Source organism: Panthera leo, chromosome F3, assembly GCF_018350215.1.
Source record: "Panthera leo isolate Ple1 chromosome F3, P.leo_Ple1_pat1.1, whole genome shotgun sequence".
Classification (NCBI taxonomy): Eukaryota; Metazoa; Chordata; class Mammalia; order Carnivora; family Felidae; genus Panthera; species Panthera leo.
This window is the reverse complement of record NC_056696.1, coordinates 48,193,849-48,211,929: the sequence shown is the minus strand read 5'-3', so window position 1 is coordinate 48,211,929 and position 18,081 is coordinate 48,193,849. Positions and strand designations below refer to the sequence as shown.

Below are 18,081 nucleotides of genomic sequence, written 5' to 3'. Positions count from 1 at the left end.
AGACAAAGGCAAGTCATATTTCTTTATTCACTGGCAGACATTACCATGAAGGATCAGATCACAAAGCATTTACAGTCATCAAAGAAGCAGATAAAATAAATTGTTCTTAAGCTATGGAAATTCCTATCAAAGAATTTTATTAGAATTAGATTAATAAGAAAATATCCTTATACCTATTAACACAGTTTTATAAAGCTATTTTTAAATATCATTTGATACTAGTCACTCTTGTTAAAAGCATCTTTCAATGACAAGTTTTTAATTCCTATAAACACTGATTTTGGACTTTTATGGTTATTGTTTTCTGTGACCTAAGAAACCTATGGCTATCCTCAAGTCACAAAGATATATTCACCCATGTTTCCCCCTAAAAACCTTTGTATTTTAACTAGTACATGAAGGCCTATGATCCATCTCAAATTCATTTTTGTGAAGAATGGGGGAGGGGCGTCTTGGTTCATTTTTTTCCACATATGGATGTTTAGCTGTTTTGGCCTCATCTATTGAAAAGACTTTCCTTGTCTGTCAGATTGCTTTGCTACCTTTGTCAAAAATCAAGTAACCATATAAATGTGGATTTGTTTATAGGCTCTCTCTTGTATTCCACTGATTTAACTGTTAATCCTTATGCTAGAATCACACTGTCTTGATTAATGGATACTACTGACTACAATATTCCTTGTATTGCTTTACAAAATTTGGGCCTCTATAAAACAGGATATATATGGGCACCTGGCTGGCTCAGTCAGGAGAGCATGCGACTTTTGATCTTGGGGTTATGAGTTCAAGCCCCACATTGGGTGTAGAGATTACTTAAAATATCTTAAATACAAAAAAACCAGGATATATAAATTAAGTTGAAATAATTGAATGATCTCAAGATGAGCCTAAAATAATCCTTATGAAATCATTTTCTAAAATTGTATCATGGTTTTGAAAACACTCCATAATTACTATTGTATCCAGAGCAAAATACATTTACCCACAAACAAATGAGAAACTACAAATTCTTTATTACCTTCAACTGAAATTATGTATGAAAAATATTCATTAACTTTTCTACTCAATTTCCCACCAGATTTTCTCACATTAGTTTTTTAATAATACCACAATGTAGTTAAGTTTTAAAACAATCCTTAAAAAACTCATGTGTTTGAAGCTAGAAGATGAATACACAGTCCCCCTACATATGCTTAAACTTTTCCATAATAAAATGTTAAAAAGTCATGTATCAATTTCAGAAACGTATCTAGAAAAAAAAAAAAGTAGATAATTGCCTTTATAAAAAGAAGTTTTATAAAATCTCCTTTAAAGTTTAACTTGGAAAAGATTAGGAGCAAGAATACAATTATTTCATAGAATCAAAAACAAAGCAAATTCCAAAAGCAATTTTAAAAAATCCATTGTCAGCTAACTATACATGGTTCTTGGAAACTATTGGCTACACCAATTTCATTCAAATTGCCATAGAAGGATCCTCCACCATGACATCATATTTTTTTAAAAAGCAGATAGCCTGAATTGTCAAACCTCTGATTTTCTTATAGATACATACAGCTTAGCAGTTTGAAAAATGTTGCCAAACTGAGAGCAACACCGAAAGTCTTGAAAATTTATCATTTGTTCTTAATCTGAAATTCTGTTTTGAAGAATACTCACACCTTCCTAAAATAATTCTATAATACATAAATAAATAACCCCAAACACTTAAAGAAAGTCTGCTAAAATAATTTGGACGTTTATTACTTTTTCTACTGGCAGCAATGAAAATCACTAAAAACTATACTTTTGTCTTTTTCAAATGGTCTGCATTAAAACCATACTTTCTCAAGATAAAATTCAGCTTTAAAATCCTCAAAATGTTTAGATATCAAAGACATATACCAATTTTCTTTTCATGATGAAGGGAAAACAAGAGATCCAGTTTAATCAAGATCTGACATTCATAAATTTTAAGCTTGTAACTGAACTAAGATTAATTTTAACAATTACAGGTAGAGAATATCATTTGTGCAATTTCTAGGTTCATTGTGATAGTATACATCCAGAGAACCAACAGAAGTTCTCAGATCCAATGTCAAATAATGGGATTTGGGCAAGCACTCTCAACATCACTTTTATTTAATATGCACCACATGCACATGATGCAGGTAGGGAAGGAATCCATGCATTAAAGACAAGACAGACTGGTACTATGCCAAACGTGCACTGAGTCAATTAGGATGTTGCTCAAAGTTCTTTATACTTAATGGTTTCCATGAAAATAAGTGCAGAAGCAGAAATGTGGACACATCCCAAAGCATCTTCTTCATTTGGTTTCCTGCGCTTTCTTTGCATTCTGTTTTTCTTTTGCCTAGAAGTTAAAGATTGTATTCTATAAAATCTTACAAGTCCATTTTAGGTCACATTAAAATTTGTGTAAGAGGGTATCCTTAAGTTAAAAAGATTGAAACGCATCGTTTTTAAGATTTCTAGAGCATTATCTTTCATAACTCGAGACTTACAACAAACTACTGCGGACAAATTATAGTTATGCTTTACCCTCAGTAAAAAAGGATCATGTTTGGTTTGTAGTTCTTTCCTATCTGAAGTTAAAATGTATTATTATAATGATCTAAAAATACATAATTACTAATTCCATAAAATCATACTCATTCATAAATATTTCAAAACAATATATTTACATATGTGTCCATTTCTCATTCAAATTGAGTAAAAGAAAAATCTTACATTAGTTTCTGCATATTCGAACAAATGAGTTTAACATCTCACTAAAGGATTATGTATCTGTAGTATTGATAAACTTTATTTATACAACCCAAAAAATGCTCTCACACTTTACTTCATTTATCCTCATAACAATTAGATAGCTTGAACCCAGTAATTCTATTTTATTTTCAGCAGATGAAGAAGACAGAGCTTACAGATAACAAACTTGACCTAAGTCACACAGCTAGAAGAAAATAAAACCTCGAGAGGTCAAAGACACCTGTTCTACAGCAGTGCTTTTCAATGTACATACCAATAACCTGGGGTCCCTATTATAATACAAACTGATTCAAAAAAATAACTGAGGTTCTAAGTTTCTAACAAATTCTCATATGATACCAATTCTGCTGGTCCTCAAATGATACTTTGAGAATAATTCAGAGTACTAGAATATAATATTCTTTCCACTATGCCACTTGAATCAGAAAGGAACAAATAGAGTTTTGCTATTATACAACTAAGAAAAAAAGTCCTTAGATTAAAAAATAGGGTAATTAGGACAATTACAATCTTTTTTATAATTCATTAGGTAGGGGTGCCCTTGTGGCTCAATAGGTTAAGTGTCCGACTTGGGTTCAGGTCATGATCTCACACAGTTTATGAGTTTGAGCCCCACAACGGGGCTCTGTGCTGACAGCTCAGAGTCTGGAGCCTGCTTCAAATTCTGTGTCTCCCTCTCTCTCTACCCCTCCCCCACTCACACTGTTTCTCTCTCTCTCTCTCTCTCAAAAATAAATAAGCATTTAAAAAAATTATAATGCATTAGGTAGTATAATTATTATACAAATAGTGTATTTTATTATGATAAAATAGAGTGCTATGACTTAGAATATTAAGAGGAAATATGTTATGTGTATCATATAAAATAAAACTGCTGGGGTGCCTGGGTGGCTCTGTCAGTTAAGTGTCCGACTTCAGGTCAGGTCATGATCTCACGGTTTCTGAGTTCAAGCTCCACATCAGGCTCTGTGCTGACAGCTCAGAGCCTGGACCCTGCTTCAGATTCTATGTCTCCCTCTCTCTCTGCCTCTCCCCGACTTGTGCTCTCTCAAAAATAAATAAAATGTAAAATAAAACTGCTTGCATGAACATTTTTAGTTAACAAGCATAACTTGTAATTTGATATGTATACAATTTTTACAATAGAAATTCTGTTTCCAAATAATGAAAATACAATTCAACTTCAGATATAATTTGAAATTAAAATACATATTTTTTCCTTATTGACCCCTGAATATATAGAATGTTTAGTTGGATTAACAAAAATAAATTTATACTTTATGACATAAACTTTATAACATAATTAAATGAGCAAAGACATAATGCAGAGCGTGTCCATATAATTATTAAAATATATAATTCAGATAAAATTAAGAAGAAGTTAAGTAAGTTTTATAACTATGTATTTTTAGGTTACATCCTGAGCAGTGTTTATGTAATGTATATTCAACGCCTCAGATAAGAGTAGAAGCCTTATGTAACAAAAGTGCTTATAAGCCAAGACCTTAACCTAATTCATTATAGCCATATGCCCTTGGAACAAAGTCTTGATCTTTTCTTTATTATTCTGTAAAACAAAAAGATTTCCAAACCCAAACACTTTCATGCCATCACAGGCTATAAGCAACTGTCTCAGTTACTCTGAGATCTGATCCTGGACAGGTTTGGCATTCAGCATCACTGCCGAGAGTAGTCTCATCTTTCCTGTTTGGTTCCTTCTACCCCTTTTATGCTTTGTTCCTTTATTCTACTTTCCCTTGGCATGGGGGTTTGGGGGGGGGGGGGAGGGGAGGAGCATTTCAACTTACTAATTTCTTAGTTAACTTCAACTTATCCATTTCTGAATTCTACATGTAATTTTTCTTAGAAGTATTACCATTAAGCATTTATCACTATTAAAGCCCTCGTATATAATTATAAAATCTCATCTTTATTCTTTCATTTGTAACATTAGCAGAAAGTGATATTCAATATGATACAATAACTCCTTTTTTCAAAATAAGATGAACAAAATATATTTGTGCTTAAGGAAGCGGACTTATTGGTAGACAATAAGCATTTGATTCTAACTACAGATTTAAAATTTTGTGGATGTGAAACTTCAAGGGGCATAGCTATTTAGGAGCCCCGCTGTGCTCCCCCCTGATCTTCAGCATGAATTTATTCTGGCACCTATCAGAACAATTCTATTCAACACGATACTATAGTTGTTTATTCCTTGCCCCAACTATATCATGAATTGCTTAAGAGGGAAGACATCTCTAGACTTTAAGAGAGGTCCAGGAATAAAGCTGCAACTAGATAAATGATGAATGATTTTAAAATTTCAAAAATTTTTATCAAGTAATGCATCTGAATTCCTTTAGGAGATACTCCTTAAAGGATATATTCCTTTAGGGGAATCCCTTAGGGGATAACAGATATTGCATATACACGAAGAATAAATGTAACCTCAATATTGCTTATGCAATATTATTAATCAAAAAACAGTTGGAAGAAAGAGGCAAGAGGTAGAAGATCAATAACTACCCCCTCAAAAAAACAGATGCAAACACAAGAACACACTGAGCTGGTGTTCCACCAACACCAGACGCTCATGCTGCCACCCTGTGTCCAAACTAACGTCAACTCAGAAATTACAGTTCCAATGGAAAAGCTGAAAAGCTGTTCCAACTACGCTTTCAAAAAACTCTGGGGATATACGGTCATTAAAATCAAACAAGAATGGTCGTTTTCCTAATTTGCACCAAAAAGTTTATTCACAGATCAGTTTTGAAGCAAAATACATACATATTAAATTTCCCTAATAAACATTTGTCTGGCCTTTAATAACATTTATGTATATTTAGAATCTGATGTAACATGTTTAACATAACAGCCTACATATTAATATTTTAATATTTTTAATAGTGAAATATTTCATAGTGTTGCATGCAAAGAACACACTATGGAGGTACTTCAGAGACTCACAGAATCCTAATTGTTAATCTGAAAATCTAAAAATCAGTTTCCCATCTTACACTTTTATAGCTTTAATACCCTGGGATACATGAATAGAAAACCTATATGGAAAAGAGAAGATTGAGGGTGCCCTGGGTGGTGGCTCAGTCGATTAAGTATCCGACTCTTGATTTTGGCTCAGATCATGAACTCACGGTTCCTGAGATTGAGCCCCGAAATGGGCTCTGTGCTGACAGTGCAGAGCCTGCTTGGGATTCCCTCTCCCTCTCTCTCTCTCAAAATAAATAAATAAACATTTTTTTTTAATTTTTATTTTTTAACGTTTATTTATTTTTGAGACAGAGAGAGACATAGCATGAACAGAGGAGGGGCAGAGAGAGAGGGAGACACAGAATCCGAAACAGGCTCCAGGCTCTGAGCGGTCAGCACAGAGCCCGACGCGGGGCTCGAACCCACGGACCGTGAGATCATGATCTGAGCCGAAGTCGGACGCTTCACCGACCGAGCCACCCAGGCACCCCAATAAACATTTTTTTAAAAAGGGGAAGACTTAGCAGTTTTCTGCAATAATTTGTGTACTTAGTGCTAAAAGCAGAAGCACACGTTTCAGGATCTGGGTAATAAGGTATACACAAAAACCATAACTTTCACTTCGTATCATTTAAAATTTAAAATTTATGATGATATAAAAAAGCTGGGTTGAAATGTATCTTTGCTTCATACTTCAATTTTTTTTTTTTTTAACGTTTATTCATTTTTGAGAGACAGAGAGAGATACAGCATGAGCGGGGAAGGGGCAGAGAGAAGGAGACACAGAATCTGAAACAGGCTCCAGGCTCTGAGCTGTCAGCACAGAGCCTGATGCGCGGCTCGAACTCACAAACCGTGAGATCATGACCTGAGCCGAAGTTGGACGTTCAACCCACTTGAGCCACTCAGGCGCCCCTCTTTGCTTCATACTTTAAAATTAATAAGAAACACATACCTACCATGTGCTCTGCTCTTAAGTTAATGATCCAAAATGTTATTTGCCTAGTACTGTCTTCTCAAAGTGTTTCTCAAAACGTGGTACACAAACAAGCTGCATTAGAGTCACTTGGGGTAACTCTAATTAAAGATTTCTTCCCCTATATCAGAATATCTGGGGAGGGGCCAGGTAACATGTATTTTAAAGAGTATCCAGTGATGGTCACTTTTAGAAACACTGATTTACAGTATAAACTTAAAAACAATTTAATTGCATTGCATTTATTCAATAAATATTTAAGTGCCTTGTTCTGAAGATAAAAATCTTAGAAATCAGAATTTTTCACAAACCTTTGTTAGTTTTTCTTCAGCGGAAAGAATACTAGCTTAGGAATGAATACAAAAAACCCATTTCTTAGTCTAGGCTATGGTTATTTTTTCCCCCTTCAATGTCCATTCCAGTTTTAAATTCATCGATAATTCAAATTTTTCTTAAACTAAAGAACAAAGAATCTATTATCTCAATTATTAACATTAAAAATTTGCTTTCAGAGGCACCTGGGTGGCTCAGTCAGTTAAGCGTCCAACTTCAGCTCAGGTCATGACCTTGCAGTTCATGAGTTCAAGCCCTGAGTCAGGCTCTGCTGACAAGCTCAGAGCCTGGAGCCTGCTTCAGATTCTGTGTCTCCCTCTCTCTCTGTCCCTCGCCTGCTCACATGCTGTCTTTCTCTCTCAAAAATAAATAAACATTAAAAAATATATATATTTTTTAAAATGTTGCTTTCAGCTTAAAGAAAGGAAATGTTTTAAATTTTATTCTAATATATTAGGTACATTCTGAGTTCGTAACACTAAGGATTCTGGAAGGCTAAAGCAGTAGGGCAATTCCTTATTTTTATTTTACAATATCAGGTTGAATTAATGCTTAGCTAGAATATAAAACAATAGGAGAAAGCCAAAAAAATAAAATAAAAATGCTTCAACAAATTTCACCTCTACTCAAGCCAAAAAAAAAAAAAAACAAACAAACAAACAAACAACACAACACTGTTTTGGGGGAATCTAAATCTAATAAGTATTCACCAGTAACTTACCTTTTCTACTAGTGGTATTAACTGCTGGTGTTCTGCTAAAGTCTTTAATAATTCCATAATGAAAGGCAGATAATTATGCTTCCTTCTGATATTTTCAATCTGAAAGTAAAACAAATATCAAAACACACTAACTTTACATTTCTACTAAGTTCCTAATATTGTAATTTTTGCATCCTACTCAATAGAAATGGGAAAAAAATCTTCCATTCTCATGACAAAAAATATTAGAAATAATGAGATTATATCCCCACTGAGAATAAAGACTAATACAATAAAAAATACGAGGAGTTTCTTGGGTTATGGTTTCCCACCCTTGGCTTAGCAAATAGCTGAGGCTTTTAAAAGTCTAAAATTATTTATGAAAACTTAACTTATGAAAGCAAACTTAAGGCCCACGTGGTAAATTAACTTGCGATTTGCTACTATAACTATGCAAATAATCAGGAAAGCCTAATGAAAGCAGCTTTATTCTGTGATCAAGAATAATTTTTCTCTGAATTACTTTTAATCAAAATAGGGTGGACTATAGGGAAAGACCTGTACTTCAAAGGAAAACTATGCATTGTCTAGGACACCTCTCCCAAGTTACCCAATTCGAGTTTTTCACTGCCATTAAGCTATTAAATATTCTGTCTAGCAATTTATTTCCCTTCTCCCGTAGAGAAAAGTTTCCATCTTTAGTAAATTCATTTCAATATTCCTTCAGATAAACTTGAGCTTCTTGACTTCTCACTTGAACTAGCTGTGACATCTTACGGGTTCCTCAAATTAAATAATGAATTTAATAAAATCTTAACATATGCTCATTTTATATCAGTAGGAGAATCATTTTACCTTTTGGAACAAAACATTCTCCAACAGTGTAGCAGGTAGAGATTCTGAAAACCAAGTGTGTGTTTTACTTTAGGCTAATATTAAAACTTGGTTAATTATGGAATAACCCTGCATAAGAATGCATAAGTGGTGGGTAGTTATTTTGTGTACCACATAAAATGGAAGATAAACATTCAAGCTTTTATTCCTTACCTCCCTGTCTCTATGAACTTGGCCCACCTTTTTCCTGCCTGGAATACTCGAGCCAGGCCCTACTTCCAACTAAAGAAATCTTACTAGTTCCAGGTTCATTTATTTTATTTAACAGTTATTTGTAGACTGTTAAATATGATGCAAAGCACTATGCTAACACTGTGATGATCAATTAAAAATTTTAAAAAAGACAATCCTTGCCTTCAAAGTGAGATTCAAATGAAAACCAATGCTTTTCCTACTATGATACACATGAGAAATAATATAACTATCATTTCCAAACTCATGCAAAATTCAGAGCTCCCTTCACACTTTTTACTGTCTCTGAAAAAAGCTTATCAGATTGCAAATGAAGGAGAATGACATTATTAAAGATCACATTGCTTTATATTTGCCTTTCAATTACATAAATGTTTGCCATAATTAAAATTAAATCAAAAAAATTTTAACAGCCTAAAAAACTAAAAAGGAAAATAAAACAAATGAACCCAACTGTGTACCAAATTGGTGATAGAATCACACCAAGAAAAAATTTTCTGAAATAACTTTAAAAACACAGTAATTTAATTATATATCCAAAATGGGATATATCCTAAGAAAAAACTTTTCAGTTGTTATTAATGCTACTTACTACTATTGCTGTTTCTGTACCTTTATATATATACACTTATATATACTTATAAATATATGTACATGTTATATATATATAGCATAAGGCAAATAATTATTTGCTTATACATGAATATACTATATATATATACAGCATAAAGCAAATAAGTAATTACGTTAATATTGTTAGGAATCAAGATTTTCAGCTTAAGAGAAGAAATGTGAGGTGCCTGGGTGGCTCAGTCAGTTGAGCACCCGAGTCTTGATTTCGGCTCAGGTCATGATCTCAGGATTCACGGGATGGAGCCCCACATAGGGCTCTGCGCTGATAGCACGGAGCCTGCTTGGGATTCTCTCTCTGCCCCTCCCTTACTCATGTATGTAGTCACATGCTTTCTCTCTCTCTCTCTCTCTCTCTCTCTCTCTCTTTCTCTCTCTCAAAATAAGCATTTAAAAAAGAGAGAGAGAGAAGATGCAAATAGTTAATTTCAAGTATAAAGCCACTTAATTCTTTCTTTTTTTTTAAGTAGGCTCCACATGCAACATGGGTCTTGAACTCATGACCCTGAGATCAAGAGTCCCATGCTCTACCAGCTGGGCAAACCAGGCACCCCAAGTCCTTTAATTCTAAATTTGAATACTGAATTCACATTATATTTTCTCTTCAAACTAAAACAAGCAGCAAACAAAAATGTATTTCTTAGCTCTGAAAAGGCCTAGACATAATGACCAATTGGTATCACTGTGTACCCAAAGAGTGGTTTCTAAATACCATTTCCCAACAATAGGACACAGAGCTTCTTGAAAAAATGGCTAATCCAAGTCTGAAGCAGGAGATCTACAAGGTGATTCTGAAACATCTAGTCATGCTAGAAAGCAAGGAAACTATCAGAGATGACGAGAATCCCATCAAAAGAACTTAGGAGACGGCCTGAAGTTGATTCTAATGGCCAAAGATGAAATAATCTGATCATCCATAACTGCAGTGAACTGAAGCATCAATTCAGTTAAAAAATCTGTTCATAACAACACTTCAAAAAAAAAATTAAAAAGAAAGAAATCTCACTAGTTACCTTTGTGGGGTGCCACGGAATCAACTAATTATTCTGAAAACTAGTAATTGATGGGGGAAAACAATCAAGTATTCAATATACTTTCATGTTAAAATATACTACTCTATATTAAAACAATAAAGGAACAAATAAAAGGAAAACATACCTTATATCTTTTTAGTTTCTGTACTTCTTCTTCAATAAGCATCTGATTTTTGGCAACCTCTGACTGAATAGCACTTAACATATTATTACCCTGATCTGTATCCATGGGTTCCTCCTTAGGGTAAAGAAAAAGAAACACCATACCCTAATGATTGAGGCTTGAGTCCAAAATATTTTAAAATTATATACATAGTACAATTATTTCCAAATTTTACTCTTAATATTGGTGACAGAATTCCAGCCTACTAACTGCAATATTAAAGGACAAAAGCCCTAAGTAGTACCATCCATATTTCTATGTTCTACAATAACACATATGCATTTTTAACTAAAAACAATCTATACTGCAATATGCTGTGTTGCTATAATCTTTTGTTCAGCTATAAAATAAATATGCTTAAATATGTTCTTAAGAATATGGGATCAAAGAATGTAAAAAAGGTACTATTACTAATTATCTTCTCCAATCATATTTACTACAGAAAGATAATCAATCATATAGGCTAGTAAAGATTACATGTATCTAAATGTACCCAAGTAATTCTTTGAGAAATATATTCTAACTTGCTTAATTATATAATGAAATTAGTTAATTGCTAATACTTATATCCATTTAATATTTGTTTTAAGTGGCTTACATATATCATCTCATTTAATCCTCACAACAGCCTTATAAGGTAAATACTATTTTCATTTGACCTTAAGAAACTGAAGCACAAAGAAATATTCCAATTCATGCATCCATTAAGTGACAAAGCCAGGAGCTGAATCTAGGCAACCTGACTCCATAGTGTATTCTCTTAATCACCACTCGGGACACTTGATTAAATCAGGAAGGAAGGAATGAGGAAAGAGAAGGAGGTAGGGAGGGAGGGAAAGAGAGAGAGACAGAGAGAGAGAGAGAACAAAGGAAGTAGAGCAAGAAAGAAAGATAAAGAATACTTTCCCTAAAATAACTAAACTAGAACTTTGCACTTAAAAACATGGCCAAAAGGGGTGCCTGGGTGGCTCAGTTGGTTAAGCCTCCAACTTCGGCTTAGGTCATGATCTCATGGTTCGTGGGTTCAAGCCCCGCATCAGCCTCTGTGCTGACAGCTCAGAGCCTGGAGTCTGCTTCAGATTCTGTCTCCCCCTCTCTCTGCCCCTCCCCCACTCATGCTCTGTCTCTCCCTCAAAAATAAATAAATGCTTAACAAAAAAAAAAAAAATTTTAAACATGGCCACAAACCTCAGCAAGTTGTCTTTGTAACTCTGCTATCTTCTGTTCATATATCATTTTTCTGTCAGACACAATGGCCATTAAGTTAAATCGAATTTCACCTTCACTGTACCTACAAAAAAGTTAAAGTTTATAATGTAATAAAGAATTGTAACACTATTACAATTAAAATAATCTATTGTGATTACCCTATGGCTCTCTAGGATAAACACAAATCTATCAACGGCTAACAATGAAAATAGACATTTAAAAAAGGCTTTCATATATGAAAGGGTACAACTGCAGTAAAAAAAAAACAAAAAAAAACAACAACAAAAAAAAAAAAACAAAAAACCAACAACAAAAAACACCTAGCTAAATTTAATCACAAACTTTTAAATGTTCTGACCTCAGAAAAAAATAACTAAACTAAGGGGCGCCTGGGTGGCGCAGTCGGTTAAGCGTCCGACTTCAGCCAGGTCACGATCTCGCGGTCCGTGAGTTCGAGCCCCGCGTCAGGCTCTGGGCTGATGGCTCGGAGCCTGGAGCCTGTTTCCGATTCTGTGTCTCCCTCTCTCTCTGCCCCTCCCCCGTTCATGCTCTGTCTCTCTCTGTCCCAAAAATAAATAAAAAACGTTGAAAAAAAAAAAAAAAATTAAAAAAAAAAAAAATAACTAAACTAAGACCTCACATTTGTTAGATTAATTATACTGGCATTTTTATGGTAATTAACCACATTCCTAACTTACACTTTTTTCTAAATCATTATATAGTTGCTATTTTTAATTAATATATTTTTAAATTTCACTTTATACTTTATATTTCATTATAAATAAGTTGTGAAATATTTATGTATTTTATTAATGTGATTATATCCTGTTGTAAAACTTCCGAATGCTATTTTCGCTACTCTGATACCAGAGTATCACAATGATATAAGCTTGTTGATGATAGGGATTGACAGTAGAAAAATTACTGCCAATATTACATGAATGGTGCTTATTCAAGATGTATATAGAAAATGTAAGCCTGTCTTTACATTATTCACCTCTAACATTTTCTCATACAAAATTCTATCCACTGGAAAGCACATAGCCCAATATAACCTATAGTGCTTTGAACTACGTACAAATGTTGTTTATAAAACTGCTATGGAACTTCCATTTCCCTATTCCTCCCACTAAGAAAATAACAAACTAAAATACTAGATGTAATATATACATGTATATATGTATACATATATATACATATATATACGTATATATACATATATATATATATATTTTTTTTTTTTTTTTTTTTTTTAAAGGCAAGGAAAAATGAAAATTCTGAAAGGTGGAGAGAAGGCAGGCAAGCTAGGGAACCAGGACCCAAAAATGACACAGTGGTACACTCCTTGAGTTATCTCATTTGCCTTCGTATATCCTAGACTTGGAGAAGAAGCCAGCAACCAAGAAATGCCAACAGGCACAGACCAAAAAGAAGTACCAAAAAAAGTCTGCTCTTTCTTATCCAAATCGGAAAGGGGCAATTCATGAGACAGAAAACCTTTAGACAATAACCACTCTACCAGAGCTAAGCACAGTGGAAAAACTGTGGCCCCAACCCTATCTACAGCAAAGGCTGAGCAGGGAGATGGGACTTTCATCCCTGTGGGTGTAATGACACCTATGTGCAGTGTCCAGAGGAGACCAAATGGGAAGCCAAGTGGGAAGTCACTACCATACCGTGGTGAAGAAGCCTCCCCCACTTTAGCGACAGTGAAGCCACATAGCAAGCAGTAACAAGGCAAACCCAGCCAGGGTGGTATCAGCAGATACTCTTTTAGGGGCCAGAACTCCCATCCCTGCCTAGAATAACAAGGAAACCCTCCCACCTTAGGTATCAATGGAGGGACAGTGAGGAACCTGAATTTCTACTCCCACCTGCAGTAATGAGGTAGCATCCCTGATATACCCTGCCAGAGCAGTGCCCATATAAACCAGCTTAACAACAAGTTTTATTATACAGAGTCCAGACACTTATATAAAACCCCAAATGTCCAGGTTTCAATCTATAATCATTTGTCATATTAAAAATGATGAAAATCTCAACTTGACTGAAAACACTAATCAAAAATAAAAAAGCAAGACTGGCTATATTACTATGAGATAAAGTAAATTTCAAAACAAAGAAAATTACTAAAAAGGGACATTATGTAATGATAAAAAGATCAATCCACCAAGAAGAAATGGCAACAAATGTTTGTAACTCCAAACAACAGACCTGCAAAATATGTAAAGGAAAGCTGATAAAACTGATAAAGCTGATAAAATCCTTGGGGCACCTGGATGGCTCAGTCAGTTAAGATCTGACTCTTGATTTTGGCTCAGGTCATGATCTCACAGCTATGAGATCGAGCCCCATGTCAGTCTCTGCACTGAGCTTCGAATTTCCTCTCTCTCTCTCTGTCCCTCCCCAGCTTGTGTATATGCGCACGCTCTCTCTCTCTCTTTCTCTCAAATAAACATTTTTAAAATTTTTTTTAAAAGTAGACAAATCCATAACTGCCCTTATTTGCATATGGCATGATTATCTGTGTAGAAAATGCCAAGGAACTCATAAAAAAACCTTCTAAAGCTGGTGGGTAAGATCAGCAAGGTCAAAGGATACAAGAAAAAGAAAGAAAATAATCAACTGTGTTTCTACATATTAACAATGATCAAAGAAATCCTATTATTTGTAATCACTCAAAAGACTAAGAAATGCTTGGCTGTAAATCTGACAAAACATGTACAGGATTTGTATGCTGAAAACTACAAAATGCTGATGAAATGAATTAGAGAAGATCAAAGTTAATAGAGAGACATACCATGTTCATAAACTGGAAGACTCATCATAGAAAAGACGCCAATTCTCCCCAAATGGATATAAATGTTTGACACAATTCCTAACCAAATCCCAGCAAGAATTTTTATAGATATGAACAAGATTATACTAAAATTTATATGAGAAGACAGAGGAACTATAAAAGCTGAAACAATTTTGAAGAAAAAGAATAAAGTTGTAGGTGTCAGTTTATCTGATTTTGAGACTTATAATATAGCTAGAGTAATCAACACTGTGTAGTACAGGGGCATGTAGGTGGCTCAGTCAGTTAAGCATCCAACTCTTAATTCTGGCTCGGGTCATGATCTCACAGTTCGTGGGATCAAGCCCCATGCTGGGCTCTGTGCTGTCAGACAGGCTCTGCACAGAGCCTGCCTGGATTCTCTCTCTACCCCCCCACTCTGCCCCTCCCCCACTCATGCTTGCACTCCCTCCACCTCTCTCAAAATAAACATTCAAAAAATTAAAAATAAAGGTGAAAAAAGACTGTGTAGTACTGGCAAAGAGCAAATAGGTCAACAGAACAGAGTAGTGAACCCAGAAATACCCAACACAAATATACTCAAACTGGTTTTTTACAATTCTACCCAAATTTCTACAGGAAGGACAGCCTTTTCAACAAATGGTGCTAGAGCAACTGGACATGCATAGGCAACAAAATGAACTTAGACTTACTTTACAACATATACAAAAATTAACTCAAAGTAGATCACAGGCTTAAATGTAAACTGTTAAAATATAAACTTTTTAGAAAAAAAGACCAAGAGAAAATCTTTAGGATCTATGGCTAGACAAAGAATTCTTAGACTTGACAACAAAAATACAATTCATAGTAGAAAAGATTCATAAATTAGACTTCACTGAGATTAAGAGCTTTTGCTCTGTGACAGACTGTGTGGGAGAATTAGGGGACAGGTTACATACCAGGAGAGAATATTTGCAGGCAATGTGTCTGATGAAGGACTAGTACTATCCAGAGTATGTAAAGAACCTCAAGGCTCAACAGTCAAAAACACACACACACACACACACACACAATCCAATTACAAAATAGGCAAAAGTCATGGAAAGATTTTCAACATCATTAGTCATTAGAGAAATGCAGATCAAAGCCACAATGAGACATCACTATCCACCTACTAGAATGGCTAAAATAAAAAGTTTTGACAAAACCAAATGCTAGTAAGGATGCGGAGAAACTGGATCACTCATACATTGCTGGTGGGAATGTAAAATGGTACAGCCACTCTGGGAAAGAGTTTGGCAGTTTCTTAAAAAATTAAACATGCGGGGCGCCTGGGTGGCTTGGTCGGTTGGGCGTCCGACTTCGGCTCAGGTCATGATCTCACGGTCGGTGAGTTCGAGCCCCGCGTCGGGCTCTGTGCTGACAGGTCAGAGCCTGGAGCCTGTTTCAGATTCTGTGTCTCCCTCTCTCTCTGCCCCTCCCCTGTTCATGCTCTGTCTCTCTGTCTCAAAAATAAATAAACGTTAAAAAAAAAAAAAAAAAAAATTAAACATGCATTTACAACTCAGCAATGGCACTCTTGGGCATTTATCCCACAGAAATGAACTTCTGTTCACACAAAAATCTGTACAAAGGTTTATTGCAGCTTTATTCATAATAGCCAAAAACTGAAAGCAATCCACATGTCCTTCAATGGGTAACTGGACAAAAAAAAAAAAAAAAAAGGTATATCCATACCATAGCTATTACCCATCAAGAGAAAAGACTGAACTACTTTTAACAACCTGGATAAATCTCCAGAAAATTGTGCTGAGTGAAAGAAGCCAGTCCAAAAAGTTTATATATCGTATGATTCCAATTATACAACATTCTTTAACGGACAAAAAATTATAAAACTAGGGATTAAGGAGGCAGGAGGAGTGGCAGCAGAGGGAAGCATCGGTGGCTCTAAAAGAGGAAATCCTTGTGGTAATTAAATCATTCTATACCTCGACTATATCAATGTCAATCAATATTCTGGCTGTTGACACTGGACTAGTTTTGCCAGATGTTACCACTGCGGGTTAAGGGTGCATGGGATCTCTCTGTATTATAGTTATAACTGAATATGAATATATAATTATCTCAAAATAAAAGTTTTAATTTGATAAAAAAAATAGATGCCTAAAAACAAAACTCTACAAAACTATACAAAATATCTAAATGGAGATCTGCATGTCTAACTTTTATAAAGATGACATATTACTATGTAGAATTTAGAGATTTCTTCTTGAACACATTAATCCAATCCAAAGTAGATGTTCAACAAGCATTGTTAAAATAATAATAAAAGTTGAAAAAATAAGTTTAAATTCCAGAATACTATGCTAGTAAGATTAACTGAGCATTTACTTTTGTATCCTTTTTTCTATGACTGGCCTCACTGCGCTGATCCAGTCATCTTGATTGCATGCACCTAGAAAGAAATTTGAAAGCAATTAAATCAAATAAAATCAATATTAAAATTATTTCAAAAGTTAGTCTAAAAGATCTTTTTATAAAAATTTTGGCAAATTCAGGATGGTAAAAATCCTTTTAGGATTAACTATCCTTATAAGCTTAACTATGTTAAGCTTCAATTCTTATTTTCTTAGTAATGGTAAGGGTAAAAAGCATTAATATAATTTGCATTACCACATTATTGTGTCACTTAGTAAGTGCTGAACAACTGTTCAAAAAGGTCACGAATCAGGAAGTTATCCTATTAAAATTCACAACTTCGTGAAATAAGAATAACTACCTCCATTTTAGTGATAAAACTGACAGCAAAGAAAAATCATCATCATACTAGTAGCAAAATAATCCTGACTCCCAACCATAATAACTATAAATTAAAAACTGAAATTCACACATAATGCAAAACCAATTTTATCCAGTTGTTTTAATCCTCTTTTTCATCTTAAGTTTTAGCATAGCTACCAGTTTTATAGCAAAACTGACTGTTCTGTTTGATCTTTTACTTCCTTTATATTTGATAGGGTCTAAGGAACACAGAATGAGTGACCAGATAGAAGCCAACAGAGAAAATGTAGAGATGAGCAACATGTCCTTCCTGTGTTATTTAACTTCATAAAGTAATGAAAAACTTAAGACTGATGACATTATACTACCTCACAGTTACCTTCCCCTTCAAAATCTAAGCAGTACTGTGGCTAAAATGAAGGAGAATACCCAATCTTTTTTCCTTGTCAAAAGTGAAATACCAGGAACAGGAACCAGAGTACCTAAATCAATCGGTCCTTCTCTTAATCCATCTAATTCATACAATCTTCCGTTTACAGGAACATAACTGACAAAATGAAAAGCATCTTCTTCTTTTGCGGACGTCTTTGCATCAAATTCAAACATTTGCTGTCTACAGTGAAGAAA

At 34.5% G+C, this 18,081-nt stretch overlaps 1 protein-coding gene across 4 annotated transcripts in view; it reads right to left on the bottom strand.

Annotated features, from left to right (window-relative positions):
* Window positions 1–2,100: 2,100 nt before the first annotated feature.
* UCHL5 (ubiquitin C-terminal hydrolase L5) overlaps window positions 2,101–18,081 on the bottom strand; it is a 40,172-nt gene continuing 24,191 nt past the window's right edge. For 2 of the 4 annotated variants that reach the window (XM_042926410.1, XM_042926412.1), the window contains exons 6-11: window positions 17,937–18,067; window positions 17,065–17,128; window positions 11,871–11,973; window positions 10,644–10,757; window positions 7,791–7,889; window positions 2,101–2,353 (exon numbers count right to left, since the gene is read on the bottom strand). In XM_042926410.1, the coding sequence (XP_042782344.1) occupies window positions 2,309–2,353; window positions 7,791–7,889; window positions 10,644–10,757; window positions 11,871–11,973; window positions 17,065–17,128; window positions 17,937–18,067 (556 nt within the window). In that variant the 3' untranslated portion in view covers window positions 2,101–2,308. The remainder of the gene's footprint in view (window positions 2,354–7,790; window positions 7,890–10,643; window positions 10,758–11,870; window positions 11,974–17,064; window positions 17,129–17,936; window positions 18,068–18,081) is intronic. The other 2 variants (XM_042926411.1, XM_042926413.1) reach the window with 1 other exon arrangement.